The 22,535-nt window shown below is 38.7% G+C and overlaps 1 protein-coding gene across 1 annotated transcript in view; it reads left to right on the top strand.

Moving 5' to 3' along the window:
* LOC132406270 (dual specificity mitogen-activated protein kinase kinase 2) overlaps window positions 1–22,535 on the top strand; it is a 76,068-nt gene that overhangs the window by 9,587 nt on the left and 43,946 nt on the right. The window contains exons 2-3 of the mRNA XM_059991680.1: window positions 6,626–6,836; window positions 9,037–9,183. Coding sequence (XP_059847663.1) covers window positions 6,626–6,836; window positions 9,037–9,183 — 358 coding nt within the window. The remainder of the gene's footprint in view (window positions 1–6,625; window positions 6,837–9,036; window positions 9,184–22,535) is intronic.

Here is a 22,535-nt window from a genome sequence, read left to right as displayed (position 1 = left end):
AATATACAAAACAACATGTACAAAATGCTGGGGGAGCTCAGCAGGCCAGGCAGTATCTATGGAAAAGAGTAAACGGTTGATGTTACAAATGGAGACCCTTCATCAGGACTCATTCCTCATAACGCAACTCCAACTCTGCATTCTGCAAAGAATGCCCATGCACACTGGGGACCCCCCTCTGCTTATTCTGTGTAAATAAGTGAGTCATGCTATTAGCATTTCCAAGCAATCAGATGCCAAATTATTGACTTTTTACTGAATATAACTGCAAGACCTTGTTGGAGAGTGTATGTAGGTGTGTGTTTGGTCTAAATGATCTGTGCCAATATTGCCATTAACAGCAATCTAAATTTAGCTATGAATTACCAATTGCATACAGGGAGGTTCTTTTATAAATCACTTTAGATGGTAATATTTGTCCAATCAAGCACTGAACTGTTGTAACACACAAAATGCTGGAGGAACTCAACAAGTTGGGCAGAATCTATGAAAAACCCTGCTTGGCCCAAATTTTCAACTGTTTATTCATTTTCATATTTGCTCAATGACCTGCTGAGTTCCTCCAGCACTTGGTACTGCTTTAGATTTCCAGCGTCTGTCAATTTTCTCATGTTTATAACTTACTGAACTGTTCTGCTCTGTGACCAAACCCAGTAGGCAGTTCCTACCAGCTACCAATTAAAGGTGTAGAAACTATGCAAGCATGTTATTAAAACATCTGGTTGATCTAATAACTGGCTTGTTACTTTATCCAAAATAAAACTAACATGGTGTGTAACGGAATGTACAAGTGAATTTAATTAATTTCACTTGTAATCCTCCAATTGTAATGGCAGCTGAGGTTGCCATATTATCTAAAGCTTATTTAGATTTAAAACTAATCTTTTCCATCATTGCAGAGTAATTTGTTCATCTGCATGGTCTGCAGCAATGACATCACTCATTGGTCTGGTCAGTCAAACTTGCAAAACCAATTTGTATAGCGTTTTAAGCATGGTAAAATATCCCAAGGTATTTCAGAGGAAAATAATTAAAGAGAATATCATTGAGCTACTTGATATTTGTTCAGATGCCCAAAGGTTGATCAGAGCGGTTTTAATAGGTGTAAAAAATTATAGAATAATTTGGGGAGGAAATTCTAGTACTTAAAATTTGGTTGTCTGAAAATACAACAGTGAATTTTGATGTAGAAGGGGACACACGTTGAAGTCCACAGTGAATGGAATATGACAAATTAAAGTAAAGCCTATAGGAGCAGTGTCCAAAGATGACCAAAATTGAGAGAGTGTCATATTCTTCAGCTTGCTTGTCTCACCATTGATATGTGTATTGATAGACAATAGTATAAATTTATTATCAATATGTATGCATGTACATGTGTATTTAAGTGTATTTTTATATTATATATAATAAATAATGTCACCATATACAACCCTGGGATTCATTTTCTTGCGGCATACTCAGCAAATCCAAGAACCATAATAAAATTATTGAAAGACTTTGCCCAACAGGATGGTCAAATAACTAAAATGTAAAAGACAAACTGTGCAAAAACAATATTGAGCATGAGATAGTCCTTAAAAGTGAGTCCATAAGTTGTGGGAACAGCAGTGATGAGCTGAGTGAAGTTATCCCTACTGTTTCAAGAGCCTGATGTTGAGGGGTAATAACAGTTCTTGAACCTGGTGGTGTGGGTCCTGAGGCTCCTGTACCTTGCTGATAGCAGCAGCTGGAAGAGAGCATGACTGATGTTGTTTTCCTGAGATAGTACTTCATGTAAATGGGCTTAGTGGTGGGGATGGATTTACCCATGACGGACTAGGCTGAATCCACTACTTTTTGGAGTATGTTCTGTTCAAGGACATCAGAGTTTCCACATAAGACTGTGATGCAACCAGTCAATATACTTTTCAACACGCGTCTATAGAAATTTGTCAGAGTTTTAGATTCCATGTCAAATTTTCGCAAACTTCTAAGGAAGTAGAGACGCTGCCATGCTTTCTTCGTAATTACACTTGCATGTTGGGCCCTGGGCAGGTCCTCTGAAATGAAAACACTAAGGAATTTAAAGTTGCTGACCCTCTCCACTTCTGAATTTCTCCCCCCCACACCCACACCCATGAGGACTGGCTCATGGACCTCTGGTTTCCTCCTCCTGAAGACAATAATCAGCTCCTAGGACTTGCTGACATTGAGTGAGAAATTGTTGTCATGGCACCACTCAGCCAGATTTTCAATCTCTCTCCTACATCCTGATTTATCACCATCCTTGATTCGCCCAACAACAAACTTAAGTATAGCGTTAGAGCTGTGCTTAGCCACACAGTCGTAAGTGTAAAGCAAGTAGAGTAGGGGGCTAATCACACATCCTTGTGATTCACCTGTTCTGATGGAGGTTGTTCAGTTCAGCGTAGTATCCACTGTTCTGTGGCAGACTATGCCTAGAAGAATCTTGCATATGCTCAAGTATTTAATTATGTTCAGAGCACCTTGAAATGTTCCGGTATTAAACTAACCTATTTCCTGTGGAAGTCTTTAGTAGTTATTCTTAGTAGAAATTATTATAGCGATACAAGTGACAATTGCTTGCATGCAATTTGTTTCTCGTATCATTCCTACTTTATAACTGAAATAAATTGTTAGGTGTGTGCCAGTTTCTTTACATTGAGAAACTTATATAGTTGTTGGCTCTTGCAAGGGTATCAAAACTAATAGTTATGAGACTGCAGTTACTAGAATTTGCAGAAATAATCAAACTGAACAAATTCATTGGGTTGAGCTCAATGTTCTCTCTAATTTGTAATGACCAGTGTCTGAAACAATCTTGAGCTGTGCAGTTTTTTGCCCAGTGACGGCATGTACACACTGAATTCTTAAATGGAAGTAAACCTGAAGCTATTGTAAAGATAATAAACTGTTGTCCAGTTTGTTGTTCTTTGTGCATAAATATTTCTTGTAGCAGCATGTTCCATACCTCATGAGCTTTCAGTGTAGCAGTTTCTACTATTTCATTAAGCCATTCCACTTTAAATAAGCTATCAGTTTTTTTGCACTTCATGCTGTTTGCTTTTTTGGAATTTGAAATAGTGAATCAATAATTACTTCAATTAAGACATTATAAATAAGCTAGTTCTTAAACTCTGCAGACAAATCATCGCAAGCTGCATGTTGTGAATACTATCAAATCAGAAAAGGAAATGTGACTATGTGCGGTCGTGCCATATACTTATCATGCCAACGAGATAAAGGTGGACAACTTTTTGTGCGCTAATAGCAAAAGATTTGTACGTGCACACACTTTTGATTGAGCTGTATCTGGAGGGAAAGGAATTGTTAACATTACAGGTCTAGACTTTGCATCAGGAAAGGTATTCAGCACGAAGAGGAGAGGAGGAAGGGTGACTAACCTAAAGAAAAAGAGAAAGGAGAGTCTGAACCAGTTGTTCTAATACCCTCCAAGCTGCATGTATTTGTTGATGTGCGAAGGGAAAAAGTGATAATGAAATTTTTCAGTCCATCCATTGTTATTGTGATGGTCATTGTGCTGGTCACCAACTTTTAGTGAGTGCTGCTTGGGACTCTACTCATTCTGAGTTAAATTAACAATTGACAATAACTTGTCTGTCAAACTACACAGTAAAAAGCCAACAAATAATTGGCTATGATGTGGTAAGTTCTTTCTGGCATCATTTAATGCTTGGGCGATAAGTTTCCCATGGAGGTGGGGTGGGTAGGGAATGAGAACTCTTTACCCTTTTGGCTGTGATCCTTTTTTGCATTCCTTCATTCTATGTTCCTTTCTTGTTGACATCTTTCAGTGGGAGCAGTTTTCATCTATATTCATTTTTCATGATTTTAAATGCCTCTTTCTGATCGTCTTGCACCCTCCCCAGTTCCATACTAATCCATAATTCTGAAACCTGGCATTTTTTGGGTAAATCCCTTCTGCACGTTAAAGCCTTTAAGTCTTTGCAAACTGTAATACATTCGGCCCTTCTTATCCGCGGGGAATTGGTTCCAGGGTCCCCCGCAAATACCAAAATTCACGGATGCTCAAGTCCCTTATTTAACAGTGCAGTGTTCTTTAGGACCCAGCAGAACCCTGGACTTTATTTAACATGTAGCCGTGCGGTGGACATTAGGACCTGGCGGCACAGCTCTGAATCTGCAGTGTTTCTGTTCACAAAAATAATCACGATCGTGATTGAAAATAAGGTGGAAGTAATAAAGCGATCGGAAAGAGGTGAAACGCCATTGGTCGTTGGAAAAGCGTTAGGCTACAGTCGGTCAACAATCGGAACAATTTTAATGGAGGATGTGAAAGACCCTGCCCCGATGAAAGCTACAATTATTAATAAGCAATGCAGTGGTTTAATTATTGAAATACGTATGTTTCTTGTGTTTTATATGCATAGAAAGGTAAAATATGTACTATGTACTAAGAAAAACGTTTGACTAACTGATGCTAAATAACACCGGATGTACCTGTTCTGACTTCAAATCCGACTTAAAGATGGACTCAATGTAAATTGAGTACAATGTAAATGCTATGTAAATAGTTGTTATACTGTATTGTTTAGGGAATAATAACAAGAAAAAATAGTCTGTACATGCTCAAGCAACAAGTGCTGGAGATAACTTCTGGGTTTTCCCGATCCGCGGGTTAGGAGGGCCAACTGTACCTAAATTTGGGTGTGCTATTTGTAGCCAAACCTCTATTTAATAATTAATCATGGCTTCCTTGCTCTACTGCTTTTAATCCCAGGCTCATGTCTGCTTTCTGTTTAAACTGCTTTCTAAACCTGCTAATCCATTTATAGTGAATAATGCACACACTCTTAAATTATTGTGCTCTTGTAGCTGTTTAGAATTATGCCATCTAGTTTAAATTATCTTTATTATTCTTACTATCAGAATACAATACTTTGCATTTCTCTGTATTAAACTTAATTTTTCACCTATTCACCTATACCACCAGCCAAGTCTCTATCTCCTTGAAACTTATTAATATCCAAAGTTTGTATCCTCTAGAGAACTTTGAATAGTTCCCTCCTTTTGTCCAAGTAGTTTTTTTTAAAGATGATCCCAATACTGACCCCTGGAGTACTCCGACATTTACTAGTCCAATAAGTATTTTTTCACTGTTCATGATTATATGCTGCATAGTCAATTTTGTATCCAATCACTGTGGCACTGGGTATACACCCTCTTTTGTGTGGCTCTTGATATTCACCCGCTCTCTGTGACTCTCAATATTCATAACACCCCTCCCCAACTATTTATTCCTATTCTCATTCAGTTATATTTTTCTGCAATCCCATGCACTGTAATTTTGTTTATCTATTGTATCAAACTTTATTAAGACCTTGTGAAAGTATAAATACCGTACACCCCATCAGGTGATTTCCTTGTATTCACTCTGCTAATTAACCAGCCCACAGATTTTTTAAGTATGCTATCATATTATTGCTACTTGCCGTATAATTATAAATTACCAATACTGTTTGAGGAAGAAAGTGCAAAACATGTGTGTGTGTGTGTATATAGAATATTGCTCTTGCATGAGTATTCAACTCTAAAAGAACATGACCATCAAAATTTACAGTTTTCAAAAATCTGGATTTCAAATGAACACACAAATTTTGGACTTATAGCAAAACTGTAATCGATATGTCAAAGATGTATTTGGGAGTGGAGCATTAAAACTAATCTTTATTATAGCTAATTAAGTTACATGCAAAGGCAAGTAAATCAAATAAATGGGAAGACAAGTAATTTCAAAATACTTGTTTACTGCAGAGAATAGGTGGGCAAGCTTTTTTGGTGAACAAGCTTGCAGATAAATATAGAAGTGTTTGACTTGTATGCCTTAACAAGAGCTATTTCCTGTCTCTTGTGTGTACTGGTGAGATAACACTTTGACTTCTGGTTTTAAGAGTAGATTCAGAATGAATCTTGGCAAATAGGATCTTCAAGAAATGAGAACTTTTAGTAAATATAATTGAGTTTAAGCGATCTTTGGAAAAAAGTGACTGTTTTATCAGAGGTGCCTTACCAATCAAATATGGCTTTGTTTTTAGTTGCTGCCCTGCTGTACAACATATTTGCCTCAGTACCTATGATGCAGTGACATCAGCACTGGACTCCGGAGCTAAAGTTCCCGAGTTCAAATCCAGTTCAGGCTGCTCCTGGGCCTCTGTGCCGGGTTGAGTGTGGAGCTCGCAACTCGGCCTCATTAAAAAAAAACAACCTGCGCTGTGAGAAGGATGTGGGGAACTACTCACAAAATCCTTCCTCCAAGACAACCACTTGAAAAGTGGTTGCCGAGGCTCTGGCAGAATATGGCACACAAAAAAAAACTATCATGGAAGATACTGGGAGGTAGAAGGAACAATTCTAGTGAAAATGAAAAGTCAGCATGAATTTTCTTTCATCCGTAAGTGAGCTCTTGACCGTAGTAAACACTACAAAACACTTGTATATAAGTCATATCCAAGTAATACCAGACTTCTAGAGCAGATGGGTGGGATGATGCAAAACTTTGAAACATTTTGAATGGTAGCTATGTGAAATTTAAATATGTTGCAGAATTCTTATTTTAATTCAAAATATTTTTATATTCTAGAGCTAACCTAGTAACCTTACCAAAGAAGTTGGAGGAACTTGAGCTTGATGAGCAGCAGAAAAATAGACTTGAAGCCTTTCTTACACAGAAGGCCAAAGTTGGTGAACTGAAAGATGATGACTTTGATAAGATATGTGAGCTGGGTGCTGGTAATGGAGGTGTTGTCACTAAAGTACGTCACAAGCCTTCAGGTCTTATTATGGCAAGAAAGGTAAGCTACTATTAGCAGCATATGGCAACTATAATTTGACATCCCAAACCTTGACAAAAACATTCAAGTATTGCCTGTCAGTGCTTTCTGCAGAAACTGAGGTCATTTGGGTTAATAGGCACTTGGTAAGGATAATAAAAGAACTTGGGTTTAAGTTGAGTGGCTATTGTTAGACTGGGGAACGGAGGCTTTGAGTGTAGAAGCTTCAATGAGGTGAAGTGGAGGCTAGGTTGAGGTTCCTGTCAGGTTTCTCTGTCATTGTTAGTGCCTAGATAGCATAGTGAGAATGGATCCCTGGTCAATGGTGTGCTTCTCGTGCCAGATGTGGGAGACCTCCACTCTCCCTGATGATTACTTCTGTTGAAGTACATTGGGTGCAGCTCCTTACAGACCATGTTAAGAAACTGGAGCTGCAGCTGGAAAACCGTTCCTCACGTGGAAAATGAGGTGATAAACAAGAGCTACAGGGAGGGAGTCTACCCCTAAGCTGCAGGAGGCAGAGAGCTTGGTGACTCTCAGGAAGGAAAGGAAATGGGCAGGTAATTCACAATAACCCTCTGGCCGGTCCCCTCAGTAACAAGTATACTATTTTGGATACTTTTGAGGTAATGGCCTGTCAAGTGAAAGTTGCAGCAACTTGGTCTCCCTGACACTAAGTCTGGCTCTGTGGCCCAGAGAGAAGGGGTGTAGAAGAGGAGAGCAGTGGTAATAGGGAATTCAGTTCTTAGGGGAGCAGACAGGAGATTCCACTGATGTGAGACTCCTGGATTGTATGTTGTCTCCCAAGTGCCAGGGTCTTGGATGTCTTGGATCAGGTCCACAACATTCTAAAGGAGGAAGGGTGAGCAGCTTCAAAAGTCGTGGTACATATTAGAATCAACAATGTAGGTATGAAAAGGAATGAGAGAATGTTGGGAGCTAGGTAGGATACAGAAGTAGGATCTCAAGAGTGGTATTATCTGGATTGCTGCCTTTGCCACATGCCAGTGAGGTAAGAATAGGGTGATATGCCAGATGAATGTGTGGCTGAGGAATTGGGTCAGAGTTTCACATTTGTGGATCATTAGGATCTCTTCTGGGAAGGTATGACCTGTACAAAAGGGACAAGTTATCCTTATGGGCAAGTTTGCCAAAGCTGTTGGGAGGGTTTAAGCTAGTTTGGCAAGAGAATGGAAGCCAGCATGACAGGTCAGAAGATGGGGCAGTTGATGTACAGGTAGATGCAGCCTGCAGAGAAACTGTAAAGAAGAATAGGCAGTGGAAAAAGCTGGAGGGGTTGAAATTTGTCTATTTTAATGTGAGAAATATTACGAACAAGAGTGATGAACTGCATTAGAAACCATCCTTCCCCACCCCCCCACCCCCCAGAGCAACAGAGACAGACGTGCAGATCAAGAAGCAGATTTTGGAGTACAGAAATAAAAGGGTTGTTTTCATAGGTGACTTGAACTTCCCTAATATTGATTGGCACCTTCTTAACTCAAAAGGTTGAGACGTGGCAGAATTTGTGAGGTGTGTATTAGGAATTCTTCCTGGACAATACGTAGACAAGCCTGTTAGAGGAGAGGCCATACTGGATCTGTTTTGAGGCAATGGACCTGGTCAGATGACAGATCTCTTGGTGGGAGAGCATTTTGGAGACTGTCACCACAACTCCTTGACTTTACCCTAACGAATAGGATAGGAGCAGACAGCATGGGGAAGTATTTAATAGAGGGAGGATGAATTATGATGCTATTATACAGGAACTTTGGAGCATATATTGGGAATGGATGTACTTAGGAAAATGCACAGTGGAAATGTGGGTGTTGGTTCGGGAGTGTTTGCATTGGATTTTGGGTAAGTTTGTCCCTTTGAGGCCGGAAAAGAATGGTATGGTGAAGGAACCATGGTTGACGAGAGATGTGAAACATCTACTCAAGAGGAAGAAAGAAGCATGCTTAAAGTTGGAAAGCAAGGATCAGATGAGGCTCTAAACCATTACAAGGCAGTCAGGAAGGAGCTTAAGAATGGGCTTACGAGAGCTAAAGGGGGCATGGGAAAGCCTTGGTTAGTAGGATTAAGGAAAACCCCAGGGCATTCTACATTCAATATAGAAGCTGGTATGATTAAAATGAAGAATATCATACTGAGCACTTCACTAGTTTTTTAAGAAAATAATAAATCAGATAATTATCAGAAACTTGTTCTCATTCTCCAGCTGATTCATTTAGAAATAAAGCCTGCCATTCGCAATCAGATCATCAGAGAGCTCCAGGTGCTACACGAATGTAACTCCCCATATATTGTGGGCTTCTATGGAGCATTTTACAGTGATGGTGAAATCAGTATATGCATGGAGCACATGGTAAGTGTTTAAGCTGAAATGAACAGGTTGGTGTTTTTTTCCATTCTAATTTCTGTGTTGGCCTAATGTGGGATTTTTTTCATGGCATGAGCCAGAGACCTATTTAAAGGCTTTCTCAGATGGGAACAGAAGAAGACATGTTTCTACACCCAGGTTGTGTAATTATTGACCTTTCTGAATGCAGGAAGTGCATAACCCATTTGTGTTTGAGGTGGTGATGATTTCATATTGAACTATTAGATTCTTTGAGTAAATGCACTCACACCATGCCATTGGTTCGGGAGCTCCAGGATTAGATGTAGTGATAACAAAAGAACAATGATGTCATCTCTAAGTTGGGGGAACCAGAAATTGGTGGCATTCCACACATTTTCTTTTGTTGTTAATATTACGGGTTTGAAAAGTTCTTTAGAGTAGCCAAAGCAAGTAACTCGTGCATATTTTATAGATTGTATTAAATGAGCTACCTTGTTTGTATGGCATTGAGTGTACTGAGTGTTGTTGTAACTGCATTCAATCAAATGGAAAATATTCTGCACCTTTTTCCCATCCAAAAGACTTAATCAGGAGCATGGCAAAGTGTAAGGAGGTGAAACATTCTGTAGAATATGCAGCCTCTGACAATACTCCTCACAAAAATACAGGCATTTTGTTAGCTTTCCTATTAGTGCAGTTCCCGAATACTAGAAATTGTGAACTCATTCTTGGATCCTTCCTTGAGTCTGGAGAGTTTGGGTAAATTCAAACCAATGTATCAAACTCTTACCAACCACATCTTTCAACATCCTAAGATTGAGTCTATTACAGACCTGTACACCTATCAGTATCCAGCTCAAAGTTTGCTCAATACTGTGTCCCTGGTGATTTTCTCGTTTTCAGTTCCTAATTTAAATCTCTTTCTGTGATTTCAAATGCATCCTTCTATAGTGGTAGGCAATACAAAATATTTGTAAATTTACTACTATCTCCTTTTGATTTTGATAGCATATTTGATCTCTGGGCCACATCCAAAGACGTACAGATTAGTAAGGGTTAGCAAGTTGTGGGCGCGCTGTGTTGGTGCCTGAAACATGGTAACATTTGTGCACCACCCCAGAACATATTTGGACTGTGTTAGCCATTGAAACAAATCTGTGCATTTCACTGTATGTCTCCATGTACGTGTGACAAATTAATCTTTCATGTTTTTGCTCTTTAAAAACAGATTTCTCTATTTGTCATGCCTACTGTATATGCCTATGATGCTGCTGCAAGTTTTTCATTTTACTATATCTCATCGTACTGTATACATGACAATAAGCTCAACTTGATTATTTGTAACTGCAGCAGAGCGCATTCATTGACAGAACAGTGATGGTAGAGCACAAGGAGAGTGAATTGCAAGTGATCAAAAACTTACCACCAATTTCTTGTGATTTAAGGTCATATATACACTGCTAAAATAAATTCCTATCCCAAATAGATTAAGAGGACTGGTCAGCAAACAGTAACACACAGTACACATGCCAATCCTCATGAGGGCTCAGAAGTGGAGAGAGTGAGCAGCTTCAAGTTCCTGGGTGTGAGATCTCTGTGGATCTAATCTGGTCCCAACATATCAATGTAGTTATAAAGAAGGCAAGACAGCAACTATACTTTATTAGGAGTTTGAAGAGATTTGGCATGTCAACAAATACACTCAAAAACTTCTATAGTTGTACCATTCTGACAGGCTGTAACACTGTCTGGTATGGACGGGCTATCACACAGGACCAAAAGAAGCTGCAGAAGGTTGTAAATCTAGTCAGCTCCATCTTGGGCACCAACCTACAAAGTAGCGAGGACTTCTTTAGGGAGCAGTGTCTCGGAAAGCCAACATCCATTATTAAGGACCTCCAGCACCCAGGGCATGCCCTTTTCTCACTGTTACCATCAGGCAGGAGGTACAGAAGCCTGAAGGCACACACTCAGCGATTCAGGAGCAGCAAGTTCCCCTCTGTCATCCAATTCCTAAATGGACATTGAAGCTTTGGACACTAACTTGCTTGTTTTTCATATACAGTACAATATTTCTATTTTTGAACATTTTTAGTCTATTCAGTATATGTAATTGATTTATTTATGTTTATTATTGTTTTATTTTTTTCTCTCTGCTAGATTATGAATTGCATTGAACTGTTGCTAAGTTAACAAATTTCACATCTCATGCTGGTGATAATAAACCTGATTCTGATTCATAGCCTGGTGGAACTGAGAATTGTGCCTGTTGCTTCCAGTCGGAAGGAAACTAGGGTAGAACTTTCCTCTCCAAAGTTTATTTCTCTGTCTAGCATTAAGGAATAGTTTTTGACTGCCTTTGAGACAGGTAGCTGGGTACTTGGGCTTTCACAGGAATGCATTTTGAATGGTTTGGTTGCCGTCCAAGTTCACGGCCAAACTCATATGTATGATTGGCTAGGTATTTTTCTTTTCCTTTTTTATAAGATATTTATGTGTTAATAGTAAAGTGATGCATGTATAATATGTGCTATTCATTTAGGGCAGGTTCCCTTGAAGAAGCTTGCTGTTCACAGGTGCTTGGGCCAGGGTCTAGTGTATAGAAAAGGTCTATGTTTGTCTTTGTATGAGCCACTGCTTTAGACTTTTGTTTAGCTTATTTTGCTTAGCTTGAAGCTGTGGTATTTGTATGGCTAGTCTCAAGTTTCCTATGAACCTGAGGCATTGATGCATTTTATTTCATGTCATGATGGGCAGGTTTGAGGCTTTAGCATTCTATGAGCCATATAGTACTATTTCACTTTATTCGGTCTGATGGTAACTTAGGAGCTGTATTGTATTTGAAAACTGACTTGCCTCTCTATGTACAAAGTTTTAAAAAAATCTTTTATTATTAAAATGTATAATTTTATGCTGCATGGTCTGATTGCCTGCCTTAAAGGGGTTCAGCATCTGCTTGTTACCAGCTCAGTGTTGCAATATTATGATTTATTACTGTATCTTACACTTCTGGTAAGATGACTCTTGGTACAGATTGCACAGTAAGACCAGTGCTTCAGATAATTGGGTGAAGCAAGATTAATGACGTTCTTTCCCTTGCTACTTCCATGTGTGGCTGTGTCTGTATCTGTCTTGGGGTAGCAGAGGTGGGTTGAGATGGGATCGGGAGAAGAGTTGCCCTCAAAGATTACTAGATTTTAAAGGCATAATGAGCGTAAGGGCACTTTATCTGAATACCTGTTGTATTCGTAACAAGGTCAGTGAACTTGTGGCACAAATCAGTAAAAGGGGTATCGTTTGGTGGCCATTACAGAAACATGGTTGCAGGGTACAGACCTTTGGGAATTAAATGTCCAAGGATAATAGATAACACAGAAAGATGGGCAGGAAAGTAAGGGAAGTGGGATAGGGTTCTTAATTAAGGATGAGATCGTGGTGATAGTGAGAGACGATATAAGATCTAAGGAGCAGAATGTTGAATCCATCTATAAGCCACTAAATAATAACATTACAGTAGCACAAGCAATATACCAAGAAATAATCTGAGGCATGTAAGAATGGAACAGCAGTTATCATAGGGGACTTTAACTTGTACATAGATTGGGTGAATCAAGTTGGTCAAGACAGTCTTGAGGAGAACTTCACAGAATGCATCCATGATGGCTTTCTTGAACAGCATGTTCCCTTGTAGGTTCAGTAACGTGCTATCTTGGATCTGGTCATGTGTAATGAGACAGGTAAAATTAGTGATTTTGTAGTTAGGGATCCTCTTGGGAAGGGTGGTCATAGCAAGACTGAGTTTCTCATACAAATGGAGGGTGGAATAGTTCAATCTAAAACCAGTATATTATGCCTAAATAAGGGAGACTACAACAGGATGGAGGAGGAGTTCGTTAGGGTAGACTGGGAGCACTGCCTATATGGTGGGATGGTTGAGGAACAGAGGAAGACTTTCAAAGAGATTTCTCACGGAGCTCAACAAAAGTACATTCCAGTTAAAAGCAAGGACAATAAGGGTGGGGAGAGCCAGCCACTAAGGAAATAAAGGAAGGCATCAAACTAAAAGCTCGTGCATACAAAGTCGCCAAGAGTAGCGGGAAACTGGAAGACTGGGAAAATTTTAAAATGAAACAAAGAACACTAAGCAAGCAATAAAGAAAGAGAAAATAGATTATGAAAATAAACCCACACAATATTTCCTTGTGTTTGCAATATAAAATTGGATAGTACAAGGTTTTATAATTATATAAAGCAGAAACTGGTGGCTAAATGGAACGTAGGTCCCTTGGAGGACAAGTAGGGGGAATTGAGGTACCATTGTGAAAGCACAATGAGGTAATGAGGAAACGGCCGAGTCTTTGAATGACTACTTTGTGTCGGTTTTCATGGCGGAGTGTAGATCTTGCATGCCAAAGGGAGATGATATGGGTGCAATGGGAGGTGAGGACCTCGATACAATAGCTAATCAGTCTCTGATTAGATTTAAGACAAAGATCAATAGATGTTTTGGATATTAAAGGTATGTGGAGATATGGCTTTAGTGCAAGAAAGTGGCACTGAGATACATGGCAGAACAGACAAGGAGTGGAGAGCATTCTCCTGCTTCTATTTTTGTGTTCGTACAGTTTTCTATATATGCTGGATGTCTGGAATCTCTTTGCCTGCTGCTGTTTTTCCAGGAACATCATTGAAGATGGGAGGATCAGGAATGTAGGTGCTAACGTTCTGAGCTCTAACAGTGTGCAGCCAAAAATAACTTAGCTATTTCTTCCTAAAATCCTCAACGCAGAAAATGGTTTTCAGCCAATTCTTTTTACTCTGATCAGCAAAGGCTAGGGGACCAGACAGCCTCCTGGCTGAAGGCTTGCGCTCCAGAATTGGTCAGGCCTCTTGCCAAGCTCTTCTTGTATAATATAGAATTGGCATCTATCTGAATGTTCTGTTCACAAAAGCTAGTCAAATATAGTTTGACTAATTATGGCCCAGTCAAACAGTTCTCAATCATAAGTGAAGTGTTAACAGATTCTTAGACTTTGTTTGCCAATCACTTAATCAAATGGCACTTAATCACCAATAACCTGTTGCTCAGTTTGTTTTTCTAAGGCAACTCAGTTCATTTCCAGAGGTGAAGCCAGAGCATCTCATCTCCAGGCAATGTTTGATTCCAACATCAGCTAAAAAGCCATCAGGAAGGACATCTATAATGTTCAAAAGTGCTTTCACAATGGTACTTTTTTCTGATGCATTGCAACTGTAATATCAGGAAATGTAGAAGAAATTTTGCATTCAGCAGGTTCCCACAAATAAGATTGAGATAAATGATCAGATAACTTCTAGTTGACAAATGTTGGTCTACAGATTCAGAGGACACGGCTCAGCACATCATGGAAAAAATCAGCTTCTCACTGTCTCAGTATCTAAGACCCCACCACCCCAGACTGTTCCTCTTCTGCTCTCTTCCACCAGGCAGAAGACACAAAAGCCTGAAAGCACACACCACCAGTCTCAAAGAGAGCTTCTTACTCTGCTGTTATAAAACTATTGTGCAATAAAATGGACTTTAACCTTGCAATCTACATTATTATGATCTTGCACCTTATCATTAGCTGCTCTGCTCTTTCTCTGTAGCTGTATGTTGCATTCTGCATTCTGTTAGTTTTTACTGTGTATGAACTGTACTTGGTACATGTGACAATAATAAACCAATCTGAGATCCAATATCTGATCTTTTTCAAGAACGGTCAATCCATTACATTCATACAAGTGCAGTGATAGCACCATTTTCATTCTTACTTTAAGCCTATGTTTGAAATCACAATCTTCTGACTCTGTATCCCTTCTGCATGGATGTATGTTGTGCTTTAATGCATCTGAGCTGTAGTAAAATGGAGTACTATGTGAAAACACATCTGCTGGTCTTAACATTTTCATGGAGTTTGAAAAATATTAAATTCAGAGGAGATCATTCTCATCAATCACCATGCAACATTGAGCTGAATTTTTCAAATTGGAGCTCATCTCCAAACAGAGTTGAGGAAAAACTTCTTCTCCCAGAGAGTTGTGGAGGTGTGGAATGCACTGCCTCAGAAGACGGTGGAGGCCAATTCTCTGGATGCTTTCAAGAAGGAGCTAGATAGATATCTGATGGATAGGGGAATCAAGGGATATGGGGACAAGGCAGGGACTGGGTATTGATAGTGAATGATCAGCCATGATCTCAGAATGGTGGTGCAGACTCGAGGGGCCGAATGGTCTATTTCTGCACCTATTGTCTATTGTCTATCTCAGAGGCATGCCTGTGATCACTTACCAACAGTTGGAGTAACAACTAAAAACCTTCATTGCTTTGCATACTGAGTGCCCAATCCCAGTAATTGATGGTTATCTGTAGGGCAGATATTTATCCAAAGGAAAAAGAGTGAAAATGATGTATAAACCAAACTTGGCTTTAGTTAAGTATTGTACTTCCTTCCTGAAACGGAAAGACTAAAAACCAGTTCTGTCAATATTACAAAATTGGTTATACTGCCATCTAGAGATGCATACATATATAATACGGCAAATTTTCATAGTGAACAAAATTGAACACATTGCTAACGCTGGTTTATGCACACTTTATTCCATCTAATGTCATTTAAAGTACACGAGAGTGCTTGACATTGTGACTACATAATCTGCATTCAAAAACTTTGACACTAGTTCTGAATTTTATAGGCAGATTGTTTTGTTAAAGCTTATCTCTGGAGCTTCAACCCTCCGCTGTCTTTTGTTTTTTTAATGCAATGAAATCGGTGTTCTTCCTTGTGTTTACAATAGCTGACTTGTTGGCGAGGTAATTTAAAGCATAGATTTTAATTATAGCTGTCCATTGCCTTATTTTTCTCTCTTTGGAAGTAACTTGCAAAGTAGCACTATTACATATGAGCTGATGTGATCAAAGCAATAGTGCTCATAGTTGTGTGACTCTGTCAACTAAGAGACGAATGGAATGTGTATCATTATTTTCTTTTAAGTGATGCGCTTGTGTTGGCAATGTATAATGGGGAAAAGCAGAATATTACTATACACTAGTCATAAACACAGCACAGAAAGAAGCCTACTAAGCCTGCACTGACCATCAACTACCCATTTTCACGGTAATCCTACCCTAACCTATTTTATTTCCAGACATTCCCATTAATCCTTCCAAATCCTATTCCTCTCTTACCCACCAGAGACAGTTCATAGCAGTCAATTAAATTACCATCCTGCATGATTTTGGAACATGGGCAAAAATGGAAGGACCTGGAAGAAACCAGGGGTTGCACAAACAGAAAATGTTGAGTCACAAGCTGCAAACAATGATGCTGAGTATCAGTATGCTAAGCGCTGGAACTTGACTTGAGTTTGTACTTTCACCATTGTTGTTGGACTTGTTCATGAAGCTAATGTACCATCATATGTGAATATTCTTGTAGAATCCACTATCTTGGTAGAGTCTTAGCACCTCAAGTAACCGTTACTAGTATAATATCAGCCATGGTAACATTTTTTCAGATACCATATAATGTAGGGTACATAAATGCTGAATGCCTGTTTGTAAAGTTGAAAGCCAGTTTGATATGACATGAAATAAATCTTTATCCACTGTTAACAACTTGCAGATTAAAATTGTCTCTTTCAAAAAAGACCTACTTGAATCTATACCGTTAACCACAATTAGAAACAATTGATCAATATTAATTTTCCAACTATTTCTCATTGAATAGCAAAACCAATGACAGAAAAGGAAACCATAATTGGAGTAATACAGCCCAAGAGTAGCCCCTTTGGACCAACTGTTCCAGGCTGATATAATAGGGAAAGCCTGAGTCTTGGACATCTATTATTCCAGATAAAGTTGGAAAAAATTTTCTTTAATAAATAAAAGAAAGATGATGGAGGAGGAAGTGGGATAGATTGAAAAAGGTATAGGAACTTTGGAAAAATTGACATTTTGAGAATGTTTATGCGTCCAATCAGAGATATAGGCAATTTTGACCATCTATGTATAAGTTGAATAACTGAGTCAGTGAGAGGATTATAATTAGTTGGGAGTGATTTTAACACCCAAATAAGTAAAACCCTGTACTGACACCATGAATGGAGTTTGAAATGAGGGAATTGAGTCTCTCATCTTTATCCATGAATAATATTACAGATTTATTGTTGTTTATTTTATAGCCTGCAAAAGTACTTGTCAGGTCAGTTAAGGCAGGTAATGTTTGTTTCAAGTTAGAGCAAAACAAAATTACATCATCTGCGTACAGGGCTATGCGATGTTCTATATCTCCTATAGTTATTCCTGCTATGGTAGCCTCTTTTCAAACTGCCATAGCAAGCGGCTCAATGGCCAGGATAAACAGGAGGGGAGATGGTGGACAGCCTTGTCTTGTTCCCCCTTGGAGTTTGAAAGGTGCAAAAAAAAGCCCATTAGTTAAAATTTCAGCCTGTGGATTAGAATAAAGAAGCTGTATCCATCGTAACAATTTCCCCCCCACTATACCGAATCTTTCTAAAACTTTAAACAAATATTGCCATTCCACTCTGTCAAAAGCTTTCTCGGCATCCAGTGACAGAATAGCACTATCAGAGCTTCCAGACTTTTCGTAGAGTATATTAAGCACTCTTCGGATGTTGTGGAAGCCCTGTCTTATATTTGCCGTATGATAGAGGTGGCCAACAGCTACCAAATCTTATGGTATTTTTGGGCGGCCCAAATTAGAGCAGGAATGTTCTACTTTGTTAAGGATCACCCCCCTACTTGGATCTCAATGGAATCCCAGTTGATCAATATCCCTCTAGATCTTTATTTGTATTCAGCAGATAAGAAAAAACTGATTAAACAAACTAAAAATCCTTTCTTTAAAAATGCAGTGATGATTTGGCATGACACTGTTGCATATTTGGGAGAGACATCACAGTTATCCCAGTTTACCCCCATCTTTGGTAATGATGGCTTTAGGCCTGGCAGAGCAGACCCTGGTTTTAAAACCTGGGTGACCCAGGGCATAGTAAAGGTGACTGATCTTTATAAGGGCAATACATTTATGTCATTTGAAGAACTCAAGGCCACATACGAAATTCCAACAAAACACTTTTTTAAATACCTTCAGTTGCAAAGTTTTATTATGTCCAGGCAAGGCAACAGTTTGAAATTTGTTCCTTTATCTACCCTAGAAGACATCACTCTGAACTTATCTGAAGCTAGGGGATATATTTGTGTATTATACAATTTATTTGTAAGCAAATGCAAAGAGTCATCAAACAACATACTTCAAGCATGGAGAATTGATTTGAATGAGAATCTATCTCAAAAAGAATGGTCAGAAGCTTGTTCCTTAGCTCAAACCCAATCAGTGAACACTTACTCTAAATTATTACAATATAAATGGATAACCAGACAGTACGTTACTCCAGTCAGATTGCATCATTTTAACCCCAACATTCCAGACACTGGCATTAAATGTAACCATCAAAAGGGGTCTTTGTTTCATTGTATGTGGGAGTGCCCCTGGATAATCTGTTTCTGGAAGAAGGTGCTGGATTTGATTAGTCAGTTTATTGGGAAAAATGTGCCCCTCAATCCTAAGTTATGTATTCTGAATATTTATCCAAATGACTTTGGAACCTCCAAAAATGTAAGGTCTCTGCTTAACATTTGTTTTTTGGAAGCTAAACGCTGCATAGCCTATTCATGGAAGAAACCATCAACCAGTGGCTTCTCACAATGGTTGAAAGGAATGACTTATCTTGCTCTGGAAAAGATAAACTACATTACAAAAAACAAACTTGACAAATTTTGAGAAGTATGGAACATTTTCTACAAGTTCCTGGAGAATAATGTTCAAGATGATGAAAGTAATGAACTGAATTGACTGCTTTTTTATTCTACAGTGAGATGGTTGCGTCTTTTTTTTTGATTTTTTTTTCTTTTGTTTTCCAATTTTTTTCAACTTTGTTATATTTTCAACATATGAATGATATATATTGTGTTTTTTTCTTTTTATTCCATAAAAACAATAGAGATGTTTTTTTAAAAAACTGTTCCATGCTGACCAAAGTACCTTCCTGAACAAGTCTCTTTTGTGTTTTGCCCATGCTCCTCCAAATGTTTCCTATCTTTGACCCTGTCTAATTGCCTTTTTAAATATTAATAAGACCCATTTACCTGCATTTAGTCCATTGAATCCATTACATCTCTAGCGCAATAGTCCCTTTTAAGCACAGTTTGCCCTCAACAAATCTACTGTGGCTCTTTTTTTTTTCCAATTTAGTTCTTAGTGACTGATTTTGTTTCCCTGGTAATAGTTTCCAATTTTCGCTGACTATTGTAGGGGGAAAAGAAAGTTCAAGACCAATTGAAGTCCTTTTGTGCTTCCAGTGTTTAGATTAGATTAGATTTAACTTTATTGTCATTATGCCGAGTACAGATACAAAGCCAAGGAAATGCAATTAGCATCTAACCAGAAGTGCAAAAGAATAGTATTATTTACAAAATAACTGTGAATAAAAAGTAAGTGCTACAGCATACAAATATCAAAGTACTGAAACAGTCCAATATGGGTGCAATACCGCTTAGCGCTCTGATGTGAGGTTCAGCAGGGTCACAGTGTCAGGGAAGAAGCTTTTCCAGAGCCTGCTGGTACAGGAGCAGAGGCTCCTGTAGTGCCTACCAGATGGGAGGAAAGTAAAAAGTCCATGGTTAGGGTGAGATGCATCCTTGATAATGCTTTTCACCCTGCCCAGGCAGCATTTATGGTAGATGTTCTCAGTGGTGGGCAATTGGGTACCAATGATCTGCTGGGCAGTTTTCTCCACCAGCTGGAGTGCTTTGCAGTCCAATACAGGACAATTACCATACCAAACTGAGATGCAGTTGGTGAGTTTGCTTTCAGTGGTACAGCAGTAAATGTCTTGTCAGTATATCCTGGGACAGTATGTCTCTTAAGAAAAAATTATGACTAAACATACAACTTTTGAAATTTGAACTACATTTGTATTGTGTGCAATGCTGCTTGCAGTTAGGTCTTTAAGATTTTTGAGCTTTGAAACATTTGTAACAGTGCCTTAAATAACTGTTAATTGAACATCAGTAACACTGGATTGTCTCAGTTTTCATTTCTTTTGGTCAATGCGTTTGCCATTTCAAGAACCTTATAGGCTCAAAATCTTTAGAGATTTAAGCCAGGAGACCTAGGCAGCCAAATGGTCCAGTGCTAAGTTGTGGTGCATTGTTGAAGGTGATGTGTTAAACCATAACCTCTTGTGTGTACATAATTTATTTTCCTTGGCCTTGCAGCACCCAGCAAGATGGCCTTTACTTCTGTTAGAGTAGCCTACAGTTGCAAGAAAAATTTTGTGAACCCTTTGCATTTACCTGGTTTTTCCTGCTTAAATTCCTTAATGTGGTCTGATTTCTCATCCAAGTCACAATTATATACAACACCATCTTCCTGAACTATTAACACAAACAATTGTACTTGTCAATACTGAATACACCATTTAATCTCAGTCAAAGAAAGTATGTGAACTTCTGGGGTAATGCCTTCTACAAAAGCTATTTGGAGTTCGGTATTCAAATCAATGAGGTGAGATTGAGTTGCAGAGGTACCCTGCCCTATATATTTTTTTAAAAAAAAGACACAGTCAGGTTACTGACAGAACCGCCTCTTCTCAAGAAGTATCTGTTTTTGTGCACTGTGCCTCAATCAAAGCAACTTTCAGAGGACCTTAGAAGAGGAATTGTAGAGATGCATGAAGCTGGAAAAGTCTACAAAAGCATTTCTAAAGACCCGAGTGTTCATCAGTTCACAGTAAGAGAAATTGTCTACAAATGGAGGAAATTTAGTATTTTTGCTACTCTCCCTAAGAGTGGGCATCCTACAAAGATGACATCAAGAGCGCTGCTGAAGGAGGTGAAAAAGAACCCAAGGGTAACAGCAAAAGACCTGCAGAAAGCTCTAGAACTTGCTAAAGTCTCTGTTCATGTGTTCACTTTAAGGAAAACACTGAACAAGTATGGTGTTCATGGAAGGCCACCGCGGAGGAAACCACTGCTCTCCCAAAAAAAAACCATTGCTGCACATCTCTCAAGTCTGCAAAAGACCACCTAGATGTTCCACAACACTTCTGGGACACTGTTCTGGACAGATGAGATGGAAGTTGAACTTGTTGGCATAAATACACATGGCTATGTTTGGAGGAAAAAGGGAACTGCAGACCAACACCAAAACCATATCACACCTGTGAAGCATGGTGGAAGGAATATCATGGCTATAATGTTTGGAGGTTATTACTGCTAAAGATTCTACCAGTTATTAAATACAAGAGTTTGCATACTTTTTCCAGCTTGGACTGAATTATTGAGCAATGCATTCGATAAAAACATGAAAAGAACAATTATTTGTATGCTATTAGTTTAGGCAGATTGTATTTGTTTATTATTGTGATTTAGATAAAGATCAGACCACATTTTATGAGTGAGTAATGCAGAAAACCAGGTAATTGCAAAGGGTTCACAAACTTTTTCTTGCAACTGCATCCACAGGAAGGCAAGCAGTGAAAATAATGCATTGCAGAAGCCATGTCAATATGCAGGCAAGTTTGGTGACACAGTTTAAATCATTGTCTCATATTCTCATCTGCATGTGTAAAGGGGCTGATGAACTTGTTTTATTAAGCTTTCCTTTACATTTTCTTTCATTTGACGGAATAATTTTATCGTCATAGTATTAATACATGGTAACAACTAGAAATAGCTGTTGACTCTGAAATGAGGGCCATACTTAGTAAAACCAGATGTCCTCAAGAAAAGTAGCTTTCAAAGGAGGGTAGAAGATATGCAAGTGAAAGGAAATGAAAGATGAAGGAGGTAAATGTTTTTGCTGTCAAGGATTTGTTGGAACTGATGGAAAGTTCCAGTTTTTGATGAGCATGATTATAGAGTTCCAATTCATGACTACTTCATGTTATATTTCATCTGGCATTCAATCAAAATGCAAGCGGACCAGTCAGCAGTTTTCCTAGTGCCTGTGTTTGTACACCACACAAGATGCCTCCTGTCACCAGTAATCCTCTGTCCCTTTTGATTTCTAAAATGTGCCACTGACAGCCTTCTAAAAGCACTCCACATTCTCAGCTGATTCTTGACAAATTTAACCAACCACTGGAAAATAATGATGGTTGTTCATTCATATAGAAAATATTGGAAACTACATATTTTAAATTGCTAGAGCAGCTAATACTTCTGAAACATCCATCCATTTTAAGTGCAAAATATACTTTTGTGTTGGAACACTTAGTTACCTCATCCATCATGTCAAAAGTCTAAATCACCTTCTAAAGTTTAACGTAAA

The sequence above is a fragment of the Hypanus sabinus genome, chromosome 16, assembly GCF_030144855.1.
Source record: "Hypanus sabinus isolate sHypSab1 chromosome 16, sHypSab1.hap1, whole genome shotgun sequence".
NCBI classification, from domain to species: Eukaryota; Metazoa; Chordata; class Chondrichthyes; order Myliobatiformes; family Dasyatidae; genus Hypanus; species Hypanus sabinus.
Note: the sequence above shows the minus strand (reverse complement) of the source record. Positions and strands in the feature narration are given on the sequence as shown.